Here is a 25,701-nt window from a genome sequence, read left to right as displayed (position 1 = left end):
CACATATCCACAAGACCAGAACCGGAGGAAGATCCTTCTCATACCTCGCCGCCAAGACTTGGAACATCCTGCCCCTCCCCCTCAGGCAATCCGCGCCACTGACCCAATTCAGGAAGGATCTCAAGACATGGCTCTTCGACCGAACCTCTGCACCCAGACGGCTCAGCAGCCCCCCAAACCCCTTCACCGCCTTGAGACCCTCACTGGTGAGTTGCTGTTCTATACAAACTCCTGACTGATTGACTGAATGAAACAAGGCCATACACCTGTTCCTAAATACAGACAGTTTAATCAGTCAGAAACAGAAAATGTAAACACCAAGTACTGACACTATTGGATTTTTACCTACCCAAAAATAAGGAAGGCTGATAAGACTATACCGGAACAAGCTACCTCATTTGAACTTAAATTCAGCTAGTCCAAAACAAGGACTCATTATAAACCAGCTGCGGTTTCTTCACTTGGGCAGGGTAGCAGCGCCCCCATCCCCCCCACTATCTGCAAGGCTGGCGGAAAAAATAAAATGGCAATGAAAAGATTTTGTTGCCATTTTTTTTTCTGTTGTGTGCACTCACCGCCCTGCAGCAGCCCGAGGCCCAGAGACTTGTCTGGTGTGTCTTCTGGTGCAGATTGGCAGCAGAGGAAGAGGAGTGGCTGGCTAGATGCTCCAAAGTGCACATGTCCGTCACTTTGACTGGCTATCTTGCGCCAGCCAAAGTGACATGTGCACTTTGAATCTCTCCAGCTAGGTGGAGACCAAGAACAGGCCTAGAGGGCCTTAAAGAGCGTCCAGCCAGCCCGCTCCATCTAATCCTGAAGCTGCTCTCACAGCATGAGAGCAGCGCCAGGATTGGTCAAGGGAGTTGACTGGGCCCATGCTAGAGTGGAGAAGAAGATCATGAGGAGCGAGGATGTGCGACCCAAGTAAGTGATTTATAGTTTGTGTGCACATAGCTCATATGTTTACGAGTGTGTATATCCGTGCACATGAGTTTGTGTGTGATGCTGTAGCTGTGTGTTTATCTTTTTGTGCAAAAGTGTGTCTATGTTTATATTTATTTATGTGTGTTTCTCTGTATCTGTGTATAATCCTGCATGTGCCCGATAATGCTCACCAGCGCTCGAGTGGCTCCGTGTACCCGTGCTTGTATGCATGCATGTCTATGTTTTTGCCAGTGGATTAATCTTTGCTCTTACCCCTTTCTGGCCTGGACGCGTGTGTGTGTTTCTGTGTGTGTATGCGTGACCAGTTTCACTATTATGTTTGTGCACTTGTGTGTGTATGCATGTCCATTTGTGTCTGTTTAAGTGTCTGTATATGCACCCTAGTTTGTTATGGTGTGTGTAGGTTCAGTGGCGGTACGTCCCCTCCCCCTACCCCCGTCCCCATAGCCGCCAATGCATTAGCCTGGCGATAAACAAAAACACAGCATATACACAATTATACATAGAGACGTTCATTAACAGCCGTAAACAAAGCACAGATAGATGGGACCTAATTCAGCAAAAAGAAAGCATAGCAAATGTAAAACGTTGAGAGACTGATCAACTAATGCTGAAAAAATACATCCTCCTATTGCCATGCGCAGCACATAACACACAGTGAAAAGAAGTAGCAACTAAAGATGTGTTAGTGCAAGACATTCAAAGGCAAAGCCACAATTGTGATGGGTTGCATCCGTAAGTCACAAAAGACAGCATAACAGCACTACAAAAAACGTCATATCAAGCTGTTCAAGCGCCTTACCTCGAATTTAAGGCAGGGCTCATCTGTGTTGATAAGTGCACTGATGCTTTCTGCTACAATCATCCCAAGACGGCGCACCTGGGGTGCACTGCTGTCTAGGTGGCACTGCACACCAGCCATCATGCTTTCCAGAAGCTCTAAGAGGACAAGGAATTAAGCCAGAATGAAGACCCATGTAAACCATCAGGTGTGACACTGTTTCTAACGCTGTTGGCTTTAACTTATGATGACATATTGGAAAGAAGACAAATCAACTTGATATCCTAACTCTTTGATGTTTATGAACTCTCTATTACAATATCATTTGTTTTTCTAATTCACAATTTGTAATGATTCTCAGAACATCGCAGGGAATCATGCTATTTGATACCAGATTATCCCACCTGTCAAGCAAACATTAAAAATCTTCTCAAGATCCTTAGTTCACATGTAAGAACAGATTAAATTAAATTGTGATGTTTCACAATTCTATTTTAAAGTTGATATTTCTTTAAATATGACTCACTTATGCACGGTCATTACATGAGCAGGGTCTTTCTTGGGTTTTTACCTAGGCCATACCCATTAATGATTTGCTTACCAATTCCCCAACAGTGCTCTGATAACTTTATACCATGTCACAATCATCATCTCTGCTGCCACAAGGGTGTTTTTACCAATTGTGTTTTTATTCATGCAGAAACGACACAGTACCTGTCATTATGAAAGGTTCATTCTTTGGGACCTGAAGCCTACATTCTTTGAATCTTTACTATACAAAGTGAATTGTTATTTATACTAATTTTGTGTTCATGTGAACTGACTCGTAGACATAGCACCTAACAATATTATAATTCCAGTGTGGCAATTAACCCTTTTGGCCAGATGTTGTGTGGACCACAAATAATGTTATTATCAGTGGTCGAAGTATGTTAAGAAAAGTATGGGAACTGTAATGCTATAGTGAGCGTTGGGGCCAGGGCAGAGGCGATAAAAGCCAAGAGAAGCAAAGCAGCGCGCAAAATCACAAAAAACAAAACTGCAAGCGCACATCGGGACCCCCTATTTTGTGAAAAGCGGGGTGAGCTCCCTCGAACCCCCTGAAGTACAGCGGGCGCAGAAAAGCAAATCTGTTGCAACAATGAAGCTAATCCCACGCCGGGGGACGACAGACAAAGTGACAATTCAGACAGGTGCGCAACAAGGAGGCACCACCGAGGGCAAAGGGTCGGAGCGCAATCGTGACACAAGCTCCGAGGAACACAATAAATGAACCGCTCTGTGGACCACTAGAGGCTAAAGAGTCCCTGTGGGAACTGTAATAAGACCGTTGGGCTTCCAGCAGAATCCTGCGGTCACCAAGCAGAGGTCCAAGATCCCAAGCGAAAGCAAGAGGTAACCACCCTACATTAACAACAGCTCCTACAGGCGATATTAACCAAGAAACGGCAACTAAGGAAAGTGGCACCACCAAGATCAACCAGGTCATCTCAGGCCCGACGAGAACAGTGGGGGGAACAAAAGGTGTACAAGGGCACAGGAATAAGAGAGAAACAAAAATCTAAACCAGTCTCAGAGAAAACCCCACTAGGACTCAAAGAATGGGCCCAACCCACGCCAACCATGAGACAAAAGAATCGCCCAACTGAGCAGAAAGTTGACAAGAGATACGTGCTAATACAAACAAAGAGAGGCCTACCAACAATGGCAGGGAATGAGGGTAAAATACACCAGCAACCGAAGAAGAACAAGAGCGACTCTATCGCAGACTCTCCCATAAAACAAAGGGAAGACCGCCACTCTTTATATGATCCTGAAAAAACTAGCTGAAGTGCACGACCTAGCCAAATCAACCAAACTGACCACCGACGCAATCCAACTAGAACTAGCAGCGGTCAGGGCCGATATCCATGCGGCGAACAACATGCTTACATCGGTGGAACAGAGGGTCAGCGACATTTAGGACACTAACCAACATACCAACAAGGCCATAAATACATTGTCTAAGACCACAGCTGCACTTCTGAGGCAGACAGCGGAGCTGGATGATCGCAACAGGAAGGGGCATATAAGAATCCTTGGCGTACCGGAGGGAGAAGAAGATAAAGCAGGTTCATGCATGGCCCTCATCGAAGAACTGATTCCCAAACTCACGAATGTCAAACTTGACTAACCTTTTGAACTTGACAAGGCCCATAGGGTCCCAGCCTTCAAAACACCAAACAGGCAGAGCTCACGTCCAATTATATGCAAACGCTTACGCTCACAACACACTGAAGCTATCTTTGGAATAGCTAGAAAAAATCAGAACATGCAATGGAATGGCCATAGGATAATCTTAACCCAAGACTACTCCAAGAGCACAGTCGACATAAGAAAGGGTTTCCTGACCCAGAGAGACAAATTAAGAAAAGAAAACTATTGTAATGATCAATACTCAGGAAGCTGGTAAAAACGGGTTTATTAGCCCAACAGGGAGGCAAGTCGTCCACATCAGAGATCAACCAACAACTGACACAGATCATGAATTCCAGAGTGACATGGCTAGTGACATGGCTGCATTCTCTCTTGAGAATGCACATATTTAAAGACATAGATACAACACATCTCCCTTATAATGATAATGAAAAACAAAACAAAGAAAATGAAAAAACAAGGAACAGAAAACCTGGAAAAGAAGAAATCATGAGATACAGTAATCCTGGAGATACAAAGGTGCCCTCCTGACTCTAGGGTTCATTCCACGAGGCGAGACACACGCATCCTGAGAAGATGACGGGCAACCAACACAATCACGAGGAGTTGAACCAACAGGAGCAGCAGCAGGTTGCATAACAGCATTATCCCCCTCCACACACCTTGACAAACGTGACATGCTCCACACATCACCCCCCTCAAGCATAACTACGTTCTTCATGACTTTTGCAATTCGCCTTGGCCCAAAGAACTTGGACACACCCTTGGGAGACCAAGGGCCTTTTTTGACAAAGACTAAATCGCCCACTTTCCAAAAAGGAACTTTCACACCCTTCAAAGCATCATATCTGCGCTTGTAACCGTCCTGGTAATCACTTAATCTGGGATTGTTGAGAACTACACCTCTATCCTTAGTAGACAACCACAAAGGGTTGAGCTTAGAACCAGCCACACGTCCCCTAAGTTTCACAAAAGGTGAAATGCCTGTCACACTGTTTGGGGTGTTCCTGTGCGCCCAGAGTTTTTCCCTGAGGATAGGTTTCAGGGGAAGACCTCTCTCCAAAGCAGTTTGAGCACACGCTCTAATCAGCCTATTCATGCTCTCCACCAAACCATTCGCCTGTGGAGCATAGAGGGCAGTCCTATGATGGGTGATGGAAAGGTCTTTAAGGAAAACAAGCATTTCCTTTCCATAATGCTGCCTCCTGTTCTTATAATCGGTCCCTATGGGACAGGAAAAACATTTACTTTAGCTCAGGCTGTTAAGCACATACTCAAACAACAGGATACCAGCAGAGTACTCATTTGCACTCAATCCAATAGTGCTGCTGACCTTTACATAAAGGACTATTTACATCCCTATGTTGAAGCTGGCAATCCCCAGGCAAGACCAATGCTGGATGTGTTGTATCTATGTCTTTAAATATGTGCATTCTCAAGAGAGAATGCAGCCATGTCACTAGCCATGTCACTCTGGAATTCATGATCTGTGTCAGTTGTTGGTTGATCTCTGATGTGGACGACTTGCCTCCCTGTTGGGCTAATAAACCCGTTTTTACCAGCTTCCTGAGTATTGATCTTTACAATACTGGCGACGATGAGCCCAGCAGGTGAAAATGAACCCAACGCCTTGAATACGAAGATTTTCTTCTAAATCCGACTTTCGTTTTTTTTTTTTTTTGGGAAAGTAAACTGTTGTTCCTGCTCTACCGTGTACTCCCTGTGAGTGAACATTGTGTATTTCGTTGCCGGCGCCAACACCAAGCAGAAGGTACAATTTTATTTTTTGGTCTTAATTGGATTTATCATCGAAGTTACGAAGTATCCCTACCTTCGTTGCTCGGCATTTTTTAAATCTTGCTCGAGCTGTGGGAGCGTGCCTGCTTGGAACGCGATCTTCGCGAGTTTCGCAACTGGAGCGTGACTGCCTGGAGAGTCTTGCCTTTGTCTCGGCGCGTTCTCCTGCACGATCTTGACTGGCGTAACGTCACACGCAACGTGCCTGGCGTTCCTCTAACCTTACGTCACACGCTTCGTGTTGCTAGGTGACGAACAAACAAACGCGTTCCTGTTTCCTTACGCGCAGTCCTATCACCTAGCAACCGAGTATTTGCCAGCGCGTCTTGTTTATTCCTCGGCCATTTCCTTAAACGCGCTGAAGATTTTCTCCTGAACACGGTATTTCTTTCCCAATTACATTTTTATCTGAGGCAAGTCACATTTTGTTTGATACAGTTGGACTGAAACCCTTTACTCTCAAGACTGATTTTTGGTTGTACTTTTGAAGTGCTCATCTGACTGAAGCCTTAGAATTTCAGCTTATTATTTTTTTTTTTTGAACTATCTGAAGCAGTAGATCACCAGTTTATATAGTCACCGCAGTACACAGTATGCAGTGAGCAAAGAAGTTTTTGTCAAGCGGGACAGCGCACTTGAAGTTGTGCATCCTTTGTTATTTTAACTCCTTATTTTAGGTTGTTATTTTAAATTGTTGTGTTAGCTTATTTAGTTAACTTGTTATTTTAGTTTATTTAGTTGTTTTCTTTCAGCATGTCATCTTCTGCAAGTGGTATGAACCAACCTCCCCAGTTTTTAAGCGAACAGGGCGAACCCATTTTACCTTGGAAGAAATGGAAACCTATCTTTGATTCTTACCTTCTTGCAATTGGCGGAGAGAAGTTTTCTGCTGTCAGGAAACAGGCTGTTTTACTTAACAACCTTGGAATTGAGGGAAGAAACATTTATGACAGTTTAGATCCGATACCGATTGGCAGGGGTGCTGGTGAACCATCTGATGTTTTTGAGATGAGTGTTCTTCTCCTTAAAAATCACTTTGGTGCACGCATTAACGTTGTTATGGAAAGACACAAATTTTTCATGCGTGTTCAAGCCAAGAGTGAGAGAGTTGGAAATTACGTTGCAGCACTTAAATCCCTTGCGCAGACCTGCGAATTTGAACTTTTAACGGATTCCCTCATTCGTGATCAACTGGTTCGTTGCACAAATGATCTCAAAATCCAAGAGAAACTGTTGTCCAAGAATCCCAATTTAAAAGAGGCTATACTGATTGTTGAGAGTGTTGAACATACCTCTACTTGGGTCAAGGAGATTAGGAAGGGCCCCGCTCAGAATGATCCGGTTTCCAGTGTTGGTCTTGAGCACCGACAAACTCCCCAAGCTGAGTGTAATGTTGCTGTTGTTGGCAAAATTTCTCCCAAGCAAGAGAAAACCTTTGTTAAATCTGAGAAACCCAAACAGAACTTTAGCAGTAGTAATCCAAATAAGGACAACAAATTTAAGTGTCCCAGATGTGGTAGTGAGAAGCATGGTCCGAATTATCCAAATTGTTTTGCTAGAAGTACTGTTTGTAGAAATTGTGGGAGGAAGGGTCATTACGCAAGAATGTGTAAAAGCAACAAAGTCAATTGTATTGATGAGGATGAAGCTTTCTACCAAGATTCGATTCATTGCATTACGGATGATGTTATCAATGGTGTGAATCAAGTGGATGATGACATAGTAGTTATGCCCTCTTGTGACATCCTAATTGCAAACAAAGTTGTTCCCGTGTTAGCTGACTCTGGTTCACTGTTCACCCTCATCAGTGATAAGTTTTGGTTTGCAAATTTTGATGGGGATAAAATTAAACTTACAGTCTCTGACATCAATCCTGTGGGGTATGCCAAACAGAAAATTGAGGTACTGGGATATTCCATCCAAACCATTTCTTTCAAAGGGAGGGAAACTGTTGGCAAGGTTTATATTGCAAAGAGGGGAGATAACCTCCTTGGTTGGCGTCACCAACGGAATCTGGGGATCACCTTGAATCCCAATGCACCCGAGCAGGTTATGCTAGTATCTGAAGGGGGTAATTTTTCAGATGTTCTTGGGAAATTCCCTGAAGTTTTTACTGAAGATCTGGGGTTACTCAAAGGTTTTAAACACAAGATAATCTTGAAAAGTAGTGCCAAGCCTGTGGTGCATAAGGTCAGGAAGGTGCCCAACCTCATGTTACAACCATTACAAGTCGAGATTGAGAGGTTATTGAAACTTGGTGTTGTTGAGGAGATAGAGTCCTCAGAATGGCTTGCGCCGATTGTTTTGGCACCTAAGGACAAGGGTACCAAAATTAGGATGTGTGTGGACCTCAGGAGTTTGAACAGTTCTATTTGGGTGGACAGGCAGCCTTTGCCCAATATCAATGAGATTTTGACTAAGTTAGGTGGTGCCACTTTGTTTAGCGTTATGGATCTATCAGCTGCCTACCACCAGGTTCTCTTGCATGAAGAGTCAAGACACCTGACTTCTTTCGTCACTCCCATCGGTGCATTTAGGTTCATTAGGATGCCTTTTGGGTTAGCCAGCGCTGCTGCTTGTTTTCAGAGAATCATGAAAAATGTCCTTTCTGGTATTGATTGTGTCCTCTTTTTCCAGGATGACATTTTAGTCCATGGTGTTGACGCAAATAGACATGATGTTACTCTTTTTGCTGTTTTGTCTAGGCTTAGAGATGCAGGTCTGACTCTTAAACAAGAGAAATGCAAATTCAGGGTTAGGTCTGTATCCTATTTGGGACACAACATATCTGGGGAGGGCATCAGTCCTAAGCTTGATCTTGCTGAGGCCATTCTCCAAGCTCAACCTCCTTCTAATAAAGATCAGGTTAAGTCTTTTAATGGATTATCGGAGTATTACTCCAAGTTTATTCCCAATTTTGCCAGCGTTATGCAACCCATTAGACTTCTCCTTAAGAAGGGTGCGGTTTTTGATTGGAACCAAGATTGTTCGAATGCTTTTGACACAGTCAAGTCAGTGATTGCTAAGATGCCTACCTTAGGACATTTTGATGTGCGCAAAAAGACCATTCTGTCCACTGATGCCAGCTTACGTGGTTTGGGGGCTGTTTTGGCCCAGCTCGTGGATGGTTCAGAGAAAGTTATTGGTTTTGCGTCACGTTCCTTGAAGGGTGCGGAGGAGCGCTACTCGGTCATTGAACGCGAGGCTTTGGCCTGCTTTTGGGCCATCAAACACTTCAGATTCTACCTGTGGGGCCTACCTTTTGTAGTAAGATCTGACCACAAACCCCTAGTGCAGTTGTTCTCGTGTAGGAATGTCGAGTGTACCACCCCCAGAATTAAAAGATGGGTTGAGGGTCTCATGGAATATAATTTTTGTGTTGAATATTTACCTGGTCCCAAGAACGTTCCCGCTGATTTTCTTTCTAGGTTGCCTATTGATAAGTTGGTCACGTATGACCCGGAGGTTCCCACTGTTTCATGGGTGAGAGAATCTGCTTTGAATGAAGCGGAATGGAAAGGGTGTTTTCCTGATGATCCTGCTAGGGATTTTATCTTGGAGGCCACGGTCAATGGTTGGCCTGCCTTGAGAGAAGTTCCTGATTCTGCCAGAGGTTTTTGGAACGTTAGGGATGAATTGAACATAGTTCAGGGTGAATTATTTAGGGGTAACAGACTAATTCCTCCCTGTGGTATGAGAGAGAAGATAATCAACCTTGCCCATGAGGGACATTTAGGTCGTAGTCTCACCAAAGCAAGGGTGAGAGAATCTTACTGGTGGCCCGAGTTGGACCATGAAGTTGAAGCTGTCGTTAAAGACTGCCACATTTGTGCCAGTAATGATAAATCAAGGAAGGTGAGCACCGCTCCGCTTTCTCCCATTGCCATTCCTGAACGACCTTGGTCCAAGGTTGCCATTGATGTAGTTGGACCATTCTTGAATTTGGGACCTTCCGAAAGATTTGTTGTTGTCCTTGTAGACTACACTTCAAAGTGGTTGTCTGCTGCCTGCATGGGTACTGTTTTGAGTAGAAATATCATTGAATTTCTTAAAGATGCCTTTACCTGTGAAGGGATTCCGGAGACTTTGGTTTCCGATAATGGTGTTCAATTCACCTCCCAGGAAATGCTTGTTTTCCTTAAAGACCTTTCCATCACCCATCATAGGACTGCCCTCTTTCCATCACCCATCATAGGACTGCCCTCTATGCTCCACAGGCGAATGGTTTGGTGGAGAGCATGAATAGGCTGATTAGAGCGTGTGCTCAAACTGCTTTGGAGAGAGGTCTTCCCCTGAAACCTATCCTCAGGGAAAAACTCTGGGCGCACAGGAACACCCCAAACAGTGTGACAGGCATTTCACCTTTTGTGAAACTTAGGGGACGTGTGGCTGGTTCTAAGCTCAACCCTTTGTGGTTGTCTACTAAGGATAGAGGTGTAGTTCTCAACAATCCCAGATTAAGTGATTACCAGGACGGTTACAAGCGCAGATATGATGCTTTGAAGGGTGTGAAAGTTCCTTTTTGGAAAGTGGGCGATTTAGTCTTTGTCAAAAAAGGCCCTTGGTCTCCCAAGGGTGTGTCCAAGTTCTTTGGGCCAAGGCGAATTGCAAAAGTCATGAAGAACGTAGTTATGCTTGAGGGGGGTGATGTGTGGAGCATGTCACGTTTGTCAAGGTGTGTGGAGGGGGATAATGCTGTTATGCAACCTGCTGCTGCTCCTGTTGGTTCAACTCCTCGTGATTGTGTTGGTTGCCCGTCATCTTCTCAGGATGCGTGTGTCTCGCCTCGTGGAATGAACCCTAGAGTCAGGAGGGCACCTTTGTATCTCCAGGATTACTGTATCTCATGATTTCTTCTTTTCCAGGTTTTCTGTTCCTTGTTTTTTCATTTTCTTTGTTTTGTTTTTCATTATCATTATAAGGGAGATGTGTTGTATCTATGTCTTTAAATATGTGCATTCTCAAGAGAGAATGCAGCCATGTCACTAGCCATGTCACTCTGGAATTCATGATCTGTGTCAGTTGTTGGTTGATCTCTGATGTGGACGACTTGCCTCCCTGTTGGGCTAATAAACCCGTTTTTACCAGCTTCCTGAGTATTGATCTTTACAATAATGGCCGAGGAATAAACAAGACGCGCTGGCAAATACTCGGTTGCTAGGTGATAGGACTGCGCGTAAGGAAACAGGAACGCGTTTGTTTGTTCGTCACCTAGCAACACGAAGCGTGTGACGTAAGGTTTGAGGAACGCCAGGCACGTTGCGTGTGACGTTACGCCAGTCAAGATCGTGCAGGAGAACGCGCCGAGACAAAGGCAAGACTCTCCAGGCAGTCACGCTCCAGTTGCGAAGCTCGCGAAGATCGCGTTCCAAGCAGGCACGCTCCCACAGCTCGAGCAAGATTTAAAAAATGCCGAGCAACGAAGGTAGGGATACTTCGTAACTTCGATGATAAATCCAATTAAGACAAAAAAATAAAATTGTACCTTCTGCTTGGTGTTGGCGCCGGCAACGAAATACACAATGTTCACTCACAGGGAGTACACGGTAGAGCAGGAACAACAGTTTACTTTCCCAAAAAAAAAAAACGAAAGTCGGATTTAGAAGAAAATCTTCGTATTCAAGGCGTTGGGTTCATTTTCACCTGCTGGGCTCATCGTCGCCAGTATTGTAATGATCAATACTCAGGAAGCTGGTAAAAACGGGTTTATTAGCCCAACAGGGAGGCAAGTCGTCCACATCAGAGATCAACCAACAACTGACACAGATCATGAATTCCAGAGTGACATGGCTAGTGACATGGCTGCATTCTCTCTTGAGAATGCACATATTTAAAGACATAGATACAACAAAAACCTCCTATTTTCATTTGTGGGGGCCACGAAGTTCAAGATTATCAACAAGGGAAAGTCACTAGTCTTTGAAGATCCCAAGGAGCTTAGCATTAACCTTCTGGCACCGGCACAACAAGACATGGAGACCACACAGCCAGGATCGAGTAAGAGGAGAGCGTCGCCAGAGCCAAGAACAGACTGATCATGCACAGCACAGATGTTTAAGAGACTCGGTCAAGACAATTAACTATAGCTACCTCACGGCAACCACCTACCTCAGCAATTTACAAAGTCAACAAAGCTACCTCAAGACTGTCGATCCACAAACCCTGTAACTATATATCCTTTTGTTGCAGTTTTATCTAACAATGGGCCACCAATGCCGCATTAAGGATAGAGGGAACATGGGGGTGGTATTCCTTGCTAATCAGAATCACAAAAGCAAAGGCTACCAATATGGGACTACAAGATAGACTTACTAGGGATACCCTACGAGAAACAGGTTGGGTACCAAACGTAACAATCTCAGGGAGGCGGATTGAGGATCTTGCTGTCGCACGTTCAGCGTGCAAGGATCGGGGTTGGGGGAGGAGGGGAGAGGGGGGAACGGGGTGGGGAGGGGAGGAGGAGGGAGAAGAAGGTTAGTGTTCATCTGTCTTGTTCGTCTGTCCTGTCCAGTTTGTCTAGTTAGTCCTGTCTGTCTTACCCGCACTTTCTAGGTCTTTTGCCTACTCAGACATCCCCTACTATACCCAAATCTTTTTATTTCCTACTTTCCACATACCCACACTCAACCAGATACACGGGAATAAGGTTTTATGGCACACAGCTCCTAACCAGTGAAAGGATACATGGAGGGAGTCCGACACTTACACGAAGGACCATTGGTGGCTACAACACCCAGACGCCAGAGACTGCACCTTTTACTCCAACCCACACAACTCTTACAGTAGAATAGACTACATCCTAATATCAGGCTCTCACACCCATCTAATAGACCACACGGAGATAGCGGCAAGGACAATCTCAGACCACTCCGGCATCAGTTTGCAATTGTCGGGCCGTCACAAAGAACACACCGCACGCAGGTGGAGGTTTAACAACGCAGCCCTAGCACACCAAGAAGACACGTCTAAAATAGAACAGGCCATTATTGAATACATAGAACACAATGACACGCAGGACATGGATCCCAACGCCGTGAGGGACGCATTAAAAGCGACAGTCAGAGGGACACTGATTGACATTATGGCAAAACGGAACAAGACTTCCCCCAGACCAATTAGAAACTGACATCAAAAACCTGGAGGAGACCCACATCAAAGATATAAGGAATGCTAAAGCACTAAAGGAGCTAACGGAAAAAAATACGAATACAACAAAAATCCTGAGTGAAAGAGTGGAACTGTGGATTAACAAATACAAACAGATCAACCTCTGCGAGGCCAACAAGGCAAGGAAATCCTTAGCGTCATACCTGAAATACAAACAGAGACAACACACGCTATCATCCAACACTGACTCACTCAACACAAAGACATCCTGCGCACGTTCTGGGAGTTCTACCAGGAACTCTATAGGAGAGACGGGTCACTTCACCAGGACGGGGTCACAGAATACCTAAACAGATGAAACCTCCCTAAGATATCAAACGAGGAGGCGCTGACACTTGGTAGGGAAATAAGTGCAGCCGAAATTGAGATGGCAATTAACTTGCTTAAAGACAACAAGCATTTACAATGCAATAGGTCTCGCAGCATTAAAGTTTGAGTTATTGGCATTGTGTATGACAATGCGTTGCATACAATTTTTCGGCTGAGGAAAATATTGTGGCAATTACCAGACAGGGCTCAAAGGACTGTCATACAGGCCTTAATTATGTCACGATTAGACTATGGTAACGTCATGTTTTTAGGAGTTATGAATAGCACACTGAACAAACTGCAAGTAGTGCAGAACTCCGCGGCAAGAATGCTTCTCAATCTTCCAGGACGTACAAGGATGACAGAACATCTTAAAAACTTACACTGGCTGAGGGTGACCAGCAGAGTAAAGCTCAAAGCACTGTGCTATATGTATAGGATCAGTACAGGAATAGCCCCGAAGTATCTACATAAAATGGTCCAAAAATACTTGCCCACGCGTAACCTACGCTCAGCAAATCAAGCAAAATTCATTGTGCCCAGGGTAAAAAGGGCTCGACTAGGAGGGCGCTCCTTTTCCTTTATAGCGCCGGCACTGGGGAATTCACTCCCCTTACAACTAAGATTGGAACCCTGCTATTTACGCTTCCGCAAGGGAGTGAAAGCATGGCTGTTTGACCAATAATTGCTTCCTGCTCTTTTACAAGTAATACTGATTCAGGGCGCCGGGAAACCCTCAGGGTAGCTGTAGCGCCATACAAATGCAATAAATAAATAAAATAAGATGATTTGCCAACTGTCAGATCTTGCTTAATAATAAGGAAAGTTGGGAATAATATTGTCTGCTAGTTTGTAGCTATGAGCATATATTGTAAGTATGTGTGTTATGCTATGCCATGTTTTGTTATGCTATGCTTTGTTTTGCTATGCTTTGTTTTGCTATGCTTTGTTTTGTTATGATATGCTATGTTTTGTTGTGTTGTATTATGCTATGCTTTGTTTTGCTATGCTATGTTTTGTTATGCTATGCTATGTTTTGTTGTGTTTGGTATGCTATGCTATGTTTTTCTATGCTATTGTATGTTTTGTTGTGTTTGTTTAACCCCTTTCCATGCTGCCGTCGGCAGCACTACCTCGCTGGTGCTGCCGTTGGCCAATGGCCGACGCAGCCCCGCCCGTTTTTTTAAAACAGCCGCACTGCCGCGAAATCGCGGCAGCAGCCAAGGTGTTAAGCTATGCTATATTTTGTTGTGTTTTGCTATGTTTAGTTATGCTATGTCTTGTTGTGTTTTGTTATGCTATGTTTTGTTATGTTATGCTACGTTTTGTTATGTTATGTTTTGTTTTGCTATCCTATTCTTTGTTTTGTTATGCTATGTTTAGTTTTGCTATCCTATGCTTTGTTTTGTTATGCTATGCTATGTTTTGTTTTGTTATGCTATGTTATGTTTTGTTATGCTATGTTTTAATTTGCTATCTTATGCTTTGTTTTGTTATGCTATGCTATGTTTTGCTATCCTGTGCTTTTTTTGTTATGCTATGCTGTGTTTTGTTATGCTATGCTATGTTTTGTTATGCTATGCTGGTGAGGGTGAGTGAGGGTGTGTGAGGGTGTGTGAGGGTGAGTGAGGGTGAGTGAGGGTGTGTGAGGGTGATAGAGGGTGTGTGAGGGTGAGGGTGTGACGGTGAGAGGGTGTGTGAGGTGGGAGAGTTGGGAGGGTGAGGGGGTGTAAGGGTGAGGGGGTATAAGGGTGAGGGGGTATAAGGGTGAGGGGGTGTGAGGGTGAGGCGGTGTGAGGGTGTGAGGGTGTGAGGGTGAGTGAGGGTATGTGAGGGTGAGGGGGTGAGAGGGGGTGAGGGGGTTTGAGGGTGAGGGGGTTTGAGGGTGAGGGGGTTTGAGGGTGAGGGGGTTTGAGGGTGAGGGGGTGTGAGGGTGAGGGGGTGTGAGGATGAGGGGGTTGAAGGTGAGGGGGTGAGAGGGTGAGGGTGTGAGGGTGTGTGTGAGCGTGAGGGTGTGTGAGGGTGTAGTAGGGATAGCTTTGCATGTGACTTACTGCCAGTTCTTTTGTGAGGTGTACAAAGACAGAAGGTAAAGATTAACACACTGGAGCTGATTAATTGCACACACACCTCAGGAACTGTGACTCCCTCCCTCCGCAATTTTGCAGTACATAAAGTAGTCCATTTGTATGCAAAACCCGAAGAGACCAAACCATTAAAATTACAAATATTTCCAAAAGGCTCAAAGTGTTGGAGTGCGCCATTCAGAGGAAATATCAGGCATGGAAAACCTTAACACGAAGCAGCTAGAATCCTGTGCTCCTTGATTTTACACAGTCACCTGCTCACCGGTGGGTGCCTCGAACACTCTGTCCCTGGTTCCCCTCCATGCCCCCTGCTTCTGCCTTTCCCTCCCACCAGCCGGCGCCTCGCTGAGGCCGAAATTTCAATCAGGCGGGGGGCGTGAAGCAGATGGGCGGGGGGTAACATGAGTGATGCATAATGTGGGTGGGAGGAGAGGGGGGGAGGAACAGATTGCTTCATACGCGTGGCTCACAACTCAGAGCGGCAACTGCTAGCACCAGGCGGTATAGCGAGGGAAAAATCAGGTCTGAAAAGGATAGCTGACGAGCCATAATCTGTATTGTCTCAGCTGCTCGAGATCTGTGATTTAAGATGTCTCTGTCCAAGCTCTTATTCGCGCCCAAGGATGCTGAGAGGACAGCAGAATCTTCCTGGAGCAGCCTCTCGCCTAATGGTACCCGGAGGAGACCGGCTACGGGCTGATGATGTGTATGTATGTTCGAAGATAGCCGTGCCACGTCATTCACTGTGTATGTAGCCCGCGCCCCATCCCCCGTCTCGGCCGGTTCTGCATTTATCTTCCAATGTAATATTAATATTTCATTTGTATTTCTCCTAGGTTCACGCCAGTCAGTTCTTGCATTAGATTACTGCCATGTAGATGCTGCCGATCTGCTTTACAATAGAAGGGAGCTTTCATTATTGCGGAAACAGAGCAGGGCTTTGTTTTCCTGGGTATAACTGAAATAGATACTGCAAAGGAGAAGTTGAATTGAAAACAACGAAGTGAGGACAAGGCATTTAGCTAGACAAAAGGTGAAAAGAAAAACTGAAATTAAAGAAGCAAAGAAAAGAGAAAAGCAGCAAACGAAATAAAGTACAGAAGGAAAGAAAATAAGCAAATTAAAAATGCACTGGCGCTGCTATAGGTCACTCACGATAAAAACAAGACGTGCGCGTGCACTGGCAAAAACGAAACCAGTGGTGGAGCGGGACTTCCGTCTTTTGCCAGAAGCCCGTGCCCACGGAGTGCCTGGCCAGAGAAGCAGTGGAGACCAGGGGCTCCCATGCCTGAGGGAGAGCCCGGTGGAGGCTGCAGAAGTCCGGAGTGGCGGTAAGTGGGGCTTAGTTGTAGGGGGGAGGGGGGCGGCGGGGGGGGGGGTCTCGGTGCGCTCGTGTGTGTGTGTGTGTGTGTGCGTGCTGGCGTGTGTGTATGTGTGCGGCGGCGGGGGGGTGTCTCTGTATGTGTGCGTGCGTGTATGTGTGCTCGTGTATGTGTCTCTGTGTGTGCACTTGTGTGTGTGTGTGCGCATGCTTGTGCGAAAGCAGGGGGGTGTGGCTGTGTGTGTTGGAGCTTCCCAGGAGACAGGAGATGTGCACATGCGTGTGCGGCCCGCTCCGATCCGATTCTTGAATTGCGCGTGGCCATCTCTTGTCTCCTGGGAAGCTGAGCCGGTGACTATAGGTCTCTGGCAAGACCGCACTTACGCGCGGTAATCGCCACGAGCCCTAAAAAAGGCCCCGGCCCGGACGGCTACACAGCCTCCTTCTACAAAAGCTTTAGAACACAACTAACACAACTAAACCCGACCATGAAAAAGGTCTTCAATCACTGCAAGGGGGTGGGTAGAGTGTCGAACTCTATGTCGGAAGCAAACATAATAGTTATCCCTAAGGAAGGCAAGGACACGCAACGTCCCCAGAACTACAGACCCATATCTCTTATCAACCTAGACTGCAAAATCTACGCCAAAATCCTAGCCACAAAGCTCAACGCAATACTTCCTCAACTGATAAGTAACTCACAAGTAGGCTTTCTAAAAACACGCATGTTACATGACAATGCAAGACTCCTCTGCCATGTCCTCGAACAGACAACCAAATCCAACAAACCAGTGGTGGCAATCACTCTAGATGTTAGGGGTGGTCGGATTTGACCTCATCCATAAGTGTTCAATATAGATTCCACAGGGCTGTGTAGAATGCTCCGTTATACAAACTTTCTTGTGTCCCTGTGAGACTTTTGTCCCTTTCCTTAAAACCTCTTACTGAGTAGTCATGGTATTTTGAGACGCTCCCTAGGGAGCTGAAAAGGGAAGCTCACCCGCGAATCATTGCTTGGCTTACTGTTTGGTTAGTGACCACGCCCCCTCTACTCAGCATCCTGCTCCGTGAGGTTCCCGTTGTGTTCTGAGATCCTGCTGATTCCTTTTGCTCCCGTTTGTGCTCTTTTCCAGCTCCTGAGATTTCTGCCTTTGGGTCACGGTATTTTCTGTTCCAGTTCTGTGTCCTGTCTGCTGTTTTTCCTCCTGCCCTGCTCCGTTACCTTTTCTTGTCTCGGCACGCCCTTCCCCGGTGCCTAGCGTCCCCTTCCGCCTGAATTCCCCGTCTGCCTTTCTCCCCTCCTTGGTGTCAGTTCCGAACTGGCAATTCATCACTGTGTTTAGACTCCGCGGTCATTTTTGTGATCGAAGGGGTTTTTGTGTATGTCTGTGTTTGCGCTCTACTCCGTCTAAAGTTTACGAGTAGAGTGTGTCTGGTCTAACGCGACTTGTTGTAGGTACGCCCACTCCGTTCTACTCTTCGGTTTCTAGTCAGACGGGGTGTGTCTATTGTCCGTGTTTTATGTTGTTTGTTCCCTTCCTCCGCTCTGTCTTTAGCTTATGAGCTGGAAGAGGGGATTGTCTGTGTTATACGTTACTCGCTCCACGCTGTCTTTAGTTTATGTGTTGGAAGTGAGTTTCTGTGTCACTTTGTCTTTAGCTCTATAAGTGACACTAGTGTTATTCAGCTGCACTTGTGGCCCCCAGTCCTGCTCTGTCTTAAGTTTATGAGTAGGACGGGAATTGGTGCATTCTCCTTCGGAGATTTCCTTGCTAGTTGTCCCCCAGGTTCTCTGCTGTATCTCCTGGTTCTTGCCTGGACTTCTAGCTTAAAGCCCTGTCACTCACCTGTGAGGTATGCGGAATTGTATGTTGAACACTTGTATATCAGCCCTGTAAAGTACTGGTGAAGTTAGTATTGTTGTATATTTATTTTCCAGTCTCCTGCCATCAAGACTGCAGCTACGTCACCCTGCTGGGGGAGAGTGGTATACTCCCTGGGAAAATTCCCCCCACACTTTTTGGTGGCAGCTGCCTTATAGAGAAGTTATACTTTTTCGCTTTGGTAGTTGTTGTCTGGAAGTGTGTGGGACATTCATCTTTGCTCCTGTGGACGAACCTCCTCCTCTCTCGAGGGGGACCCTTGACACTAGAAGCAGAGAAAGCCTTCGACAGAGTGTCCTGGCACTTCCTAGAACAGTGTATGAGGACATTCAACCTGGGAGATAACTACATGCGGAAAGTGATGGCACTTTACGCAAACCCCAAGGCGCAAATAGCTATCAACGGGGGAGTCTCAGAACAATTCACCCTACAACGCGGGACAAGACAGGGATGCCCCCTGTCCCCCGTGCTATTCTTACTGGCTCTAGAACCTCTGATCAGAGACATTCTAGCCAATAGAGAATTGGCAGGAGTCCCTATCAACAAGGCCACAGCCAAACTACCCGCCTACGCGGACGACATCTTAATAGTCACAGAAGACCCCATATCCTCCATCCCAGCCCTCATGGAATCCATCAGTAGATACTCAGCCCACTCAGGATATAAACTTAACAGAGACAAATCGGAGTGTATGCCACTCAATATCCATACAACCCGGCTTCATCAAATACCTAGGGATTCAATTCGGAAAAAAACACAAATCCACACATGACCAAAATGAGAAAGTAATTCTAGACAAAATAAAAAAGCTCTTGGAGGCCTGGTCCACCAAGTTTATATCCTGGTGGGGGAGAATAGATACAATTAAGATGATGATCACTCCGGTGATCAATTACCTGTCGGGAATTCTCCCACTCACACTAACCAATGACTTCCTCCGTAAAACGGACAAATTGTTAAAAAAGTTCCTTTGGCAAGACAAAAAAACGAGAATAGGCCTGAAGAAATTACGACTACATAAAAAACTAGGAGGCCTAAACCTGGCAGATTACAGAACATTCCAGACAGCATTTATAGCCAGACAGGGGATCTACTGGATCCGACCCAATCAGAATTACACGCCGGTCTGGCTTAGGATAGAAAAGGCCATTCTCAACAACCTTGACCTATTAACACTACTCACTACAAACAAACAGTCCCAATACATGAGCTCTATATTCAAAAACAGCAGACTCGCCCTGATCAAGGTAGATCAAAAACTAAAACATAGTATCAAAAACTCGCACTGGGAATCGCTGTGGGGAAACTCAAAAATAAAATATGGAGGGAAACCCCTAACCATAGACGCATGGAAAAGAGTAGGGATCTCATTCCCAGCCCAGCTGGAAGAGGGGGATACCCCCCTCACCTTCAACATAGTACAAATGCGACACAACTTACCAGACATTGAACTCTACAACTTCCTTAAAATCAGAACTGCCCTAACCAAATCAGGTATAGCCGAACACGTACCCTCAATCTTCCAGTATATGAAGAACCTGAACAAAGTGGGCCACCAAGTCTCACATATCTACAAACTACTCCACCCCAACGCCTCCAAGCTTAACAACAAAACAACCAATTACTGGGAGGCTGAGTTTGGCACCGCCCTGACCAAACAAGAAAGGAACACCGCCTGGTCGGCCCCAGCAAAAAATATGGTCTCCCCAGTGCTTGCCCAGACAAAATTCTGGCTGCTCCACAAAATCTACTGGACCCCGACTCGCTTAGCGGCCATGGGCCTGAGGGAACACGACTGATGCTGGAACTGTGACACAGAACAGGGGGACCTGGCACATCTCATCTTCCACTGCACAAAGGTCAAAAAATGTTGGGCCAAAGTATTTAACTTCATTAACAAAGCCTTAGGGTGCACACTTAAAGAAGAGTTCTCCTCAGTTACCACCGCATTCATAACAGCTGATCTATGCACGCTACATGACAGAATCCTCCTGGACCTCCTATTAACAGCAGCAGCTAAAATAGTTCTTACCAACTGGAAGGACACCTCCAAAGCCACCTTCAAGGGGTGGCTCAACTGGGTGACATTCTTGAGAGGAGCGGACCACACAACTCTACGTAACACACCATGGAGAAACCCCAATAGGGGAACGTGGACCTCTCTGGATAGGTTCCTAAACCTGTATGACCCACCTTGAAGGGGCTGGGTAATACCAGTGGCAGAACCCATCACCTTTCCCCCACTCAGAGCAGGACACCCCCACCACCCCCTTCCCCCTAGAATCCTACCTCTCCCTCCCCCTTCTTTACTTACCCTCAGAGTAGACAATGAGACAGGGGGCTGTTCAAGTGCATAATTCACTACAGCCCGACCAACACCCCCAGCTCAAAACGCCACCGGTTATATGTTCTATGTTATATGTTTTACGATAGATTTATCAGGAATGTTCAATCCTTTAGAATTCACGCTACCAGCATCTAAGTCGAATGGAATGTTACCCTGTATGGACAAGGCGAATTGTTTGAATGGTAAATGTCATTTGTGTCTGTTTAAAAACCCAATAAAAATATTTTTTTTTAAAAAGGAAATGCACAATTGTACATTATGAAACCTCTATTAGTTAACGCCTTGCAGATGTATGTGTCTGTAACCAGAGAACTACAGAATTTAATCCTGGTTGGTGCAGTGGAGAATAGTGACTTATGTATGTTCTGTGCTACAAGGTCCTAGTCTGTGACAGAAAGCACTATGAATATATAAGTAATCATTTTAAACTTGCACTACACACAGTATATGATTGGTTGCAACAAAATACGCACAAATGTTTTAAGATAAAAACGTGCTTAAAAAATATAGATTTGGTAATATCCAGACAGTATGCACGCAATTTTCTTTTAAAACTGTCTTTTACAAGCACACACTGGCAGCTCAGATGATAACTCCTTTACAATACAACTAAAAAATAATACATTTGTGTCATCCGGAAGCTTCAAGTGATTACCTCAATTGAAGCCAAAACAGGCTTCCAAGCATCCTTTACATTTGCAGATTAACCAGTTGCACACATTTACATTTCTTTCAAGCAAGCTGGCACCCTGACAAGAAGGCTTGTTTAGCTATCTGTCACTGCACAGGAGACTACCTGCCTATTTCACCATGTCCTCCATTGGTGACATGACAGGAGAAACAATTCATCATGGTAGAGGAGTGACAAAATACTTCCTCTGACATATTAATGGGAGAAAATGAAGTAACGTCTTAAAGGTCTTTCTTCCTTCTCCAAATAAAGATTACTCACAGTTCATATCCAAATACATACCCCCTCCAAAAATGTTTGTATTTATATATATGATATTTCTATATTTAAACCTAACCAGAAGGCAGCGGAGTGCTGTACATAGTCAAAGGCAAACATAAAGAAGCTAATTTGTCTGCAGTTACTGCATTGTGATGTAGTGATCTGTATATTGCCTCCCAGCACTCATTGCACACTAAATCACCAACAGTGTACCTCAAAAATCTAACACTGCATTCAAGAGCATTCACATCATCTCCTTCCCATCCATTCACGGTCTCAGACATGCCTTCAATTATATCATGAACACCACACTCCCCTTAGAGTAGTGTCCTCCAAAGAAACACCATGCCTTTGCACAAAAAAATTGTTCTTCCATCCACTCTTTGCTCTTTAAATGAATTGTTCAACTCTAATGATACATATTGAGAGTAAAAGGATATTGGTGGACGCAACGTGACCATTGGTATGAGGTATCAATAGCGGGACAGTTAATGAAGTTGCTTTGCCTGCATTAAGGCAGAGGTATCACTCTTATGAAAAACATAATCAATCCTTCATTTAACATCCACTCAAACAACTTACTTCTCCCTTTTGATATTCTTTTTGCCCTTGGTCTGTTGGGTCATAGGAGGATCGATGAAGCATGGTGTAGTAAGTAAGCCCAGTAGCCGAGATGTAGTTACAGTTGATTTATTAAAGTCTTCGTTACAAGTTGTTGTGTTCATGTGAATCAGTCCCACCAGGAGCAGCCCGCCTACTGCTCAGCCACTCCTCCAACCTCACAAGCATCCCAAAATTCCATTCATGTCATCACACCAACATTCCACGCAGCACATTCACACTGGCTGAGAAGCTGGAGATAAAGTACCAAGGTAAATACATAAACATGATACTACATAGCCTCCCCTCTTAAATAACACAAAAACTAAGCTGCAAACCTGAAGGAGGTTTTAACATTAAGCACCATAAAAAGAGAAATATGCTAAAGTACACAATTGCAGAAAACTGTACAACGAAAACCACAGTAAGCACTAAGGAAAATATAGAGAAGAAACACAGGAGAAAATATACATGAGAAAAATGAAGTAGATGCAATGAACAGAAGAACAAGAAAAGAAGATGATAAACCATAAAACACGACATATACAAGCACTGAGAAGATGCGTTTATAAATATACCATAAAATGTATCATACATCCTCCCCCTCTTTAAATTTGATAAAATATAGCATAATATTTAGCCGAAGAAAAAACATATTAACTATATGACAAATTCGCACCAATGACAACCACCAACCACATCCAGTGGCCAGACAGGCATGAAAGAGACACGACACAGCACGACATGAACTTGCCGTAATCACGACTCCCACACTGAGTAAAATTAGGCCTGGGCAAAGCACTACGCTAAGCTCACGCAGTTTGTGAAGTTTGCGCAACTTCTCACTATGCGAACTGCACGTAACACAGTGCTAACAGGCGTAGCGTAGTGCAGCGGTCATTTTTTGCTTGCTCGCGCTCTCCAACGTCAAGTTGGCAACCGCAAGCAAGCAAAATTACATCCTGGCGACACTTTTACCTCGTTCGCGATCAGCAGAATCAAGTTGCCGATCGCAAGCGTGGAAAATAAACCTCCCTGCGAGATTCTCAACGCGGGGAGGTCTGGTTTCTCATTGCGAGTGGTCGCGTATGCTCGCGAACGCTCGCGATGAGAAACTACCAGTCCGCATTGAGAAAGCTGCAGCTCGAGGAAAAATCTCCTCGAGCAGCAGAAAACTACAGCTCGCACTGTGCAAGATGCCGTTTGATTGCACAGTGACGGATGCTTGTCCGCACTGTGCAATCATTGAAAACGGCCTCTTGCACAGTGCGAACATGCTACCACGCAGTTCGTGGAGTGCTACGTGTAGCTCGCGTAGTGCGAAGTCCACTTTGCAAACTACGCCCAGCCCTAATGAAAATGGGTGTAGGGCACCCGATCTAACATCCCCAAAGATAAGAGTGAGCGACATAACCAGAAGCCAGGAGAGAAACAAACCTACCCAACCAATCTTCTAAGTGAAAGGAAGGTAAGGGAAAACCATGAAAAATGGGTGAAACCTACCCATACAGCCACCCCATACGTAAGGGCAGCAAACAAAACATGTGAAAATGGGTGAATAACCCAAACAGCCACACCTAACCTAAAGGCAGCCACTGAAACGTGTAGCACAAGGTGACTTACACACAGTTCACCAAAACATGTAGCATTGTTGATTAAAGTACCAAGTAAATACATAAACAGGATACTACACATTGCCTGCCTCTTGCAGAATAAAAATAATAATAGCAATCCAGGCAGTATGGTCAGGGACCGATGTTAAGGAGCACAACTTGCCCTCTCTTGTTCGCTGGTCTATGCTGAAGATGAGGTCTCAGTTAAAGGAGAAAGTAAGCTGCGTATCGAAACAGGCAATAGGAAGCGGGCTTTGAAGATAAGAAACAGTCATCATAACGTCCTTCAGGCTCCAACTCAGCCCCCAAAAACTGATCCTTGTAAGTGCTTAGCTCGCCACAGATACAGGTTGTATGAAAGTTCTCAGACTAAAAGAACTAAAGAAGCTCTTGTGATAAAAAAGACTGCATGTAATGATAGCATGCAAAACCCTCATGAGAAACATGGGACTGTCTGAGAATACACCACCCCACCAACATGAAATAAACGAGACTTTAACCAATGACCCCAACCTCACCATCATATATTACTCGCAGTTCTACTGGCATGCCCAAACCAAAATACAGACTGTTTACTTTATGATCTGTAACCAGTTATTCACTGTGTTTGATTTACCTTTTTTAACACTTCACTGATTTTAACATTATGCAACAATATTTAGCAAACTGTGCAATCCACTGGAACTATGTCAATGTCACAACACATAGTGACAATCCATGCAGTACTGTGAAATAAATCCATCATTCATGATGTAAGTTCCATATTACACATGGACTGTAACTGAGGTATATAGTGTCCATGTATGAAGGACCCGAGGGAGGGTACTTTGTTTTTATAGTCTGAGGCCACAGGCCAGTGGTAGATGTGCCCAAGGTGTCCACAGCTGGACACTTTATAATCCAAAACGGCAATCCATATTTTAGAACTCAACCCAAAAGAGTGGGATTTTTGCCAAAATTTGGTGCAGCCAATGAGATAATATGAAACTGGGTTGAAAATAAATTTATTTTGTATCAATATAATAAGGAGACAAAAAGAAAAACAATGGGCATATTATATTTATAAAAATGTTAGATGACTGTAGGAAGAAAAAAAACGATGGAAGCATGTTATTTACTGTATTTTTACCTCAGTGCCAAAAGCCCTTTAATTTTCACCACAGACAGTTGATAAAACTGTATTGGATGTTCGTTCAAAGGGCTTTATTGATTTAGTTCACAGTAGATTCCAGGTGACAGTTCAAAACATTAAACGTAAGAAATACTACAGAAAAGCCTACAAGTCAAAGAAATAGCATTGAAAAAGATCTAAAGTATGTTACCCGTTGGCCAACGCAGTCCCGCCCACTCATTAATTCTCCCACACTGCGGGAGAATTTGCGCCGCGGTTAAGCGGTTAATGCGAACTGTGTAATTAAATGATATCAACCTGTTATTACTGTAAAGGGCTGTCTTATGCCAGATGGACATCGAGCAGACTTATTAAAAACATTTATATACATATATAAGTATGAGAATATAAGCACACTGATAGTGGCGTATCACAGCAATTCCACACTGGCATTATAATCTTAATAAAATCACCTTTTAGATATTTTATGATGAAAGGTGTTAAGTGTGATTTACATTCAAGCAGAAAATGAAGTATTTTAATAGACCTCTCTCCAATAGAGTTTCCTGTAAACTGCCTCTGACAATAAACC

At 44.7% G+C, this 25,701-nt stretch overlaps 1 protein-coding gene across 1 annotated transcript in view; it reads right to left on the bottom strand.

Annotated features, from left to right (window-relative positions):
* Positions 1–25,701, bottom strand: part of TELO2 (telomere maintenance 2) — a 603,857-nt gene that overhangs the window by 430,157 nt on the left and 147,999 nt on the right. The window contains exon 9 of the mRNA XM_086941299.1: positions 1,748–1,884. Coding sequence (XP_086797425.1) covers positions 1,748–1,884 — 137 coding nt within the window. The remainder of the gene's footprint in view (positions 1–1,747; positions 1,885–25,701) is intronic.

This window comes from Lissotriton vulgaris, chromosome 10 (assembly GCF_964263255.1).
Source record: "Lissotriton vulgaris chromosome 10, aLisVul1.2, whole genome shotgun sequence".
Lineage (NCBI taxonomy): Eukaryota > Metazoa > Chordata > Amphibia > Caudata > Salamandridae > Lissotriton > Lissotriton vulgaris.
This window is presented reverse-complemented; position numbering and strand designations above follow the sequence as displayed.